Here is a 6,000-nt window from a genome sequence, read left to right on the forward strand (position 1 = left end):
TTATGAACTGTAATGAGATTCAAACCAACAACCTCTGCAAGAACTTTCTTATATTATTAAACACCCTCTTTGTAAGAAACCAGCTTTTTTTAGACCTAAAGACTGACTCCGATGGGACTCGGACCCACAACCTTTGAATCTCTTCCTGAAATGTCCACAGCGCTACCAGGTCTCACTGCAAGATGTCCACAGGAGACGCTACAGATCCAAAACCACTGCTTCATTTTATGAATATTTTCCAGGATCCCAGAAGGACTTTTCAGGAATAGTTCTCCAGAATCCCTGAAGGTCCCTGTAAGGTCCAGGTTTTGAGGAGGACCCATCCCTCCATCCGACCCGCTGAGGTCCGGGTTCTGAGGAGGATCCGTCCCTCCATCCGACCCACTGAGGTCCGGGTTCTGAGGAGGATCCATCCTTCCATCAGACTTGTTTTCACTGATCTTCAGTCCAGTTCTTGAGTCATGTGGCAGACCTCAGCTGTCCATCTGCAGATAGTTATTTGGTCCTGACTCTTCTTCTAAACTAAAGAAATTGGAACAAATATTTAATCTTTATTTAACCAGGAAATGATCCATCGAGATTAAAAATCTCTTTTACAAGATGTTCTGGCTCTACAAGATGAAGCAGCAGTACAAACAAATGTAAGACATTTAACAGTTATGCAACAAAATCACCAAAATTTACGACTCCAAGCATAAAATCTGAGGACGTTGTGATTAGAAATAAGATCAAACACAAATACACGTTACAAGTACAACTGGAAACTAAAACCTCAGATATCTTATGTTTAAACCTTAAAATAGGGATGAGAGACCCCAGCCTCATCCTAGCCTGCAAATCATTCCAAGACCAGGGCCCGAAAATGCGTTTGAGTGACAAAGAGACTAAAGAATCAGTTTAAACTGCTTCTTTGCTACGTTATCAGCCGACCCCACGCTGGTCCATCGTTGGGTTTGGAGCCTTTTTCCTGCTTTGGTTTTCATATGTCAGAGTTTAGTCAGCCTCTAAAAATGGCCAGGTACAAGAACTGGACTGGAAATATGGGAAAAAGCAGAAAATATCTAATGAAAAGCTTCGGAAAGCTGGAAAACAGTGTGCTGGATGGAGAGAAAATGCTTCAGCAGCTGATTACTCCACATTCCTCTATATACTCATCCCTCCGGCTCCATCTTGCTGGCACACCATATTTTTTGTGTATGTGAGAAGTTTGTTTTGTAAAAAAAAGTGAAAGATGAGACAGAGAGAGCAAACAGGAAGCCGGTCAGATCGGCTTCAGCAGACTCTCTGTCCCCCGTTACAGTAAAATGTCTTTGAAACTGAGACACGTCATGAAGAAAAAGGACAGAAAGCAGCATGTGACCCATCTTCCTCCAGCCAATAACAGATTTTTGAGAGAAAAATCAGTCAGTGAAAGTCCTCACACTGCCCCCTACCGGCGGCAGCGAACACTGCAGCTGCGGAGCGTCGGTTGCTCCGGAGGTCAGTGAAGGGTTCATCCTCCAGGAGCAGGAATCAGATCAAACACTGTGTGGAGGTTAAACTTTCAGGCATCTAATTAAGTGGAAGAAATCCTGCAGATCACCTGTTCCGTGACGTCATGACTCATGATCAATCAGCTGTTTATCTTTTTAAATCAGGAGCATTTAGCAAAATCTGAGCTGTAGCCTACTGATGATGAGGATGATGATGATGGTTATAAGCTACTGTGTGAAGCTGCATGTTAACGCACACAGAAGACACGTGCACGAGCGCGTCACTTGCAAAAATAAAGTATAATGGGCTTCATGGTCAATATTCTGATCGATTCTAGATAAGTTTGTGCTTTTTCTTAACATGAAGTAAAATGAAGCAAATAAAAACCCAAGCGCGTACCTCGATGCCGGAGTGGAGAGGAGACATGAACGTCCAGCAGCCGCTGAGTGTCTGCGGGCTTCTCTGTGGCTTTCTCCGCTTCCAGCAGCAGATCCGGACGCATCGAAGTCATAAAAACTCCCCCGAGCTCTCAGCTGCTCCTCTTCCTCACGCACACTCGACCCGTAGATCCAAGCAGGATGAAAAAAGAGCGAGTCAGCCCTCCGGTTCGTCCACTGACCTACTTGGCCAACTTTGACGCACAGAGGGCAGAAAGGAATCCATCCAACATCTGGCCGCTTCCTCTACATCCACTTTCACTCAGAGTTGGAGGAAGAGGAGGAAGAGAAGCTTCACACCGACGTTCAGGAGGTTTTAAAGCCGCTTTCCCGGTGAAACGTGTGGCTCGGCGCGTTTGGAGATGAGCTCCGGACGGAAAGTTGGTCCGACTCCGTTTACTTCAGCAGGGGAGGAGAGGAGGGAGGTAGGGAGGGGAGGAGAGGAGGGAGGTAGGGAGGGGAGGGGGGAGGAGGAGGTCCAAAAACCATCAGAGAGAGGGAGAGAGAGAGAGAGCGAGAGAGAGACTGACGGCCAGCTGTTTGGAGACAAACCACCTTTAGAAAGTTTCCTGAAATTCCTTTTCAGATCTTCCTCTGATGAAGAGGATGATGAAGCTGCTGATGATGAGTCTGTCTGTTATTCACACATTCAGATCATCCACAGCTGCAGCTGATTCACATCATCAGAGTCCAGCTGACACTAAAAAGCAGTTAAAATAAAAGATTAAAAGAGACAGAAACAGCAACCCGGGCTGGACCGGGTCAGACCCGAAGACACGGAAACCCACAAACTAAACCTGACCAGAAACCCACAAGCAACGACCTGGAAAACAACAACCAAAGAAAACTCTTCATCACGCTCCGTGATGATGTCATCATGAGTGGATGATGTCATCACTAATTGTTTTAGGCCCACCTGAGGTCATGTGACCTGCCAGGTGTTCTGGGAGAAGCTTTTATGGGTTTTTCTGAGACAGCGATGGGCTGACGAGCAAACAGAGTCGGTCGTCATGGAGACCAGGTGTAGAGTCAGTGTGATGAAGCAGAACGACGTCATTGTGTCAGATCAGGTGTTTATTACTGAAATCTGAGGAAACAGGCAGCGTTTTCATGCGGTCACCTGACTTCCCAGCCAGTGGTGGAGTTAGGCTCTATACGTGGGAGGGGGTAGGCTTTATCAGGGGGGATGATTGCGTTCCACTCTCCAACGCTGCAGTAAAACCTGAGGTCACATTAGAGACATGAGAAACAAAACATCTTTACTTTAATAATCTGGAAACATTTACAAGTTGAAAAAGCTCCAGAGGAAGGTAAGTAGGTTGTTCTGGGTGCAGCATGTGAGGCAGGGTGGGCGATACCAAAACACGGTATCACAGTATTTTCCAAGAAGATCTTGATAATGAAATCACAAGCGATACTGATGTTTGACCCCACAGCAGCCGTAAAATCCTTCCATCATTTGCCTGACTGGTCATTAGACATACAGTGTATTCCCAACTTTTTATAGAACTGTGGGAAAACCACCTGGACAGGGAGCGTTACTGCGCATGTCCTGGAGGGCTGCATGGAGTCCTACTGGGAATCCGGAGCTGGAACCTGCTCACGGTGCTGACGTTACTGAGAAACTGATGGATTTGTGGTGTGTATATTTACCGGTGGAAGTTACAGTCACTGCCTTCAAGACCACATTTATTCTATTAGAACGCAGTGTTTCTGAAAAATAGCTCACTGTTTAATAATTAGTCTTATTTAACCTGTTTATTGGTTTTTATTCATCGCTTCACCTTTTTATTTAAAGCTGTAAATTTTCCAGGTTTTCTGATAAACTGATGAAGGAAAAGTAGAAAGTTTCCTCTGAGCTCAGGTCGGGGTGTGAAGGCCATCACAGAAACTAAACAAAGAGGACATTCTTGGCCACATCTGTTCCCTCCAGGCAACCAGTTTACCCATCTGGACCAGTAGGAGCTTTATACTGGGCAAACACAACCTGAGGCAAACACACACACAAACAGCTGTTAGAAAGTGTGAACAGTAAAAAATATGGACACACAAACACGGGGGGGTCTTCTCAGTGTTAGTCCAAACGCAGACATTCCTCAGCCCCCCACTTACACACACACACACACACACTATTACCCTGATACAGTCTGTGCACACACGTATTTGTGCACATGTGCACGTGCGTGCTTGAAGGTCAAGAGGTTGTTGTGATACAAAAGGAAAACGATGGAAACATTTCAGCAACATAAACATGTTTTTATTCTAATCCGTCCTGAACATGTTTGTGCTGCATGTAGATGTAAACAATGTAAACAATGTAAACAATGTAAACAAGGTAAACAATGTAAACAATGTAAACAAGGTAAACAATGTAAACAATGTAAACAAGGTAAACAATGTAAACAATGTAAACAATGTAAACAATGTAAACAATGTCTCTGATGGTTCTTACTGTTTCTAACTGGTTCTAGCTGGTTCTAAATGGTTCTTACTGTTTTTAACTGGTTCTAACTGGTTCTAAATGGTTCTTACTGTTTTTAACTGGTTCTAACTGGTTCTAAATGGTTTTTACTGTTTTTAACTGGTTCTAACTGGTTCTAAATGGTTCTTACTGTTTTTAACTGGTTCTAACTGGTTCTAAATGGTTTTTACTGTTTTTAACTGGTTCTAACTGGTTCTAACTGGTTTTAACTGGTGAAAGGTATCTTCAGTGTGGGAACTTCCATCATTGTGGAGAAATGACATCAGGGGGGATTCCTGCAGGTTTTCTGAGCTCAGTGGGAAGTTTTCTTTAACCAGGATGTGAAATATGAAAGTCAAACCCTCCTTGTTGGTCCCAAACCAGCAGATTTCTTCTTTATTTTAGACACCAGCAGCCTCATGTTATCCAGACATCAGCAGCAGATCCTGGAAGCTCCTCTGGTCCGACGGTTTCTGACATCCCAGACAGAACTCCGGGACTACGAGTCTCTGAGCAGGAACGCTGGTCAGAACCTGAAGCTTCCACATCAGCAACCTCATCCCAGCCGTTCCTGAACAGCTCCAGCTCATGTCGAGACATTTTCCCTCCTGATTCCTGCACCTTCTCTGGGTTTGGTGTGTTGGCTGCTTCCTGCTCTCCGGATCAGCTAACAATCTCGCATGAAGTCAGCGGAGCTCCTGTTGATATTCCATCTCTAATAACGACCACATTTCCACTGCTGATGACACGGCAGCAGCCATGTTGGCTCTGAGCACCGTCTCATTACAGGATATCTGAGAAAGCAGTGGCTGCAGGGCAGCCAGGCCGAGCTGGTGTGTTAGCATGCAGGAGAACAAACACATCCAGAGAAGGTCGGAGGTCATCAGCTGGAGGAAAAATGTCATTGTGTGGAGTTTTAAAGCTGCAGCTGGTTTTTACAAGAAGGATTTCTGTAAAGCAGAAGATGTTAGACTTTCAGGAAATAGACCCACTCCACTATTCATTTTAATTTCTTGATTTTTAATTTTAATTTCCATTTAAAAAAATGCAAATTTTCTGTTCATTAATTTAAATTTCCCCTGCAGCAGTTAATAATTCTTTTTTACATGTTTGTCATTTAAAAGAATCGTCTCACGATCTTTAACCTGCTAAATCTCTACCTGCCACATTTCCTCAGCCAATCACAGCACAGCAAAAGAGGTGGGATTAAATATCTGTTTTCAAGGCTAAATCCACTCATTATCCAGGTCCACCTTCTAGTTTCAATTCTACTCTACTCACGCCGTTACGTAGCTGAGGCATCTATCGCTATCTGGCTGATACTCTGCCTCTCAGGTAAGGTTACGGTTGCTGTGGAAACGAAACAAGGTCACAGTTTACAAACCATATCTGCACCCTAACCGCCCCAACCCGACAAGCTCCCGTTAAAGGACCCAAAGTGGGCCAAAAAAAAAAAATCAAAAACAGCTGAACGAGTGAACCAGATAAAATGGATTATTTTAAGTTAAAAAAAACAACATTAACAATAATTTATTTTTTATTCAAGTCTTTGTTAATTTTTTTATTTTTACAGATTTTATCTTGTATTTACTTTGTTTTTTATAACTGTAAATAAAAACAGGAAAGAAT

General features: G+C 43.7%; 1 protein-coding gene across 3 annotated transcripts in view; it reads right to left on the reverse strand.

Annotated features, from left to right (window-relative positions):
* plekhg2 (pleckstrin homology domain containing, family G (with RhoGef domain) member 2) overlaps positions 1-2,285 on the reverse strand; it is a 123,833-nt gene extending 121,548 nt beyond the window's left edge. For all 3 annotated transcript variants that reach the window (XM_041995184.1, XM_041995182.1, XM_041995181.1), the window contains exon 1: positions 1,873-2,285. In XM_041995184.1, the coding sequence (XP_041851118.1) occupies positions 1,873-1,899 (27 nt within the window). In that variant the 5' untranslated portion in view covers positions 1,900-2,285. The remainder of the gene's footprint in view (positions 1-1,872) is intronic.
* Positions 2,286-6,000: the final 3,715 nt, after the last annotated feature.

Source organism: Melanotaenia boesemani, chromosome 9 (assembly GCF_017639745.1).
Source record: "Melanotaenia boesemani isolate fMelBoe1 chromosome 9, fMelBoe1.pri, whole genome shotgun sequence".
NCBI classification, from domain to species: Eukaryota; Metazoa; Chordata; class Actinopteri; order Atheriniformes; family Melanotaeniidae; genus Melanotaenia; species Melanotaenia boesemani.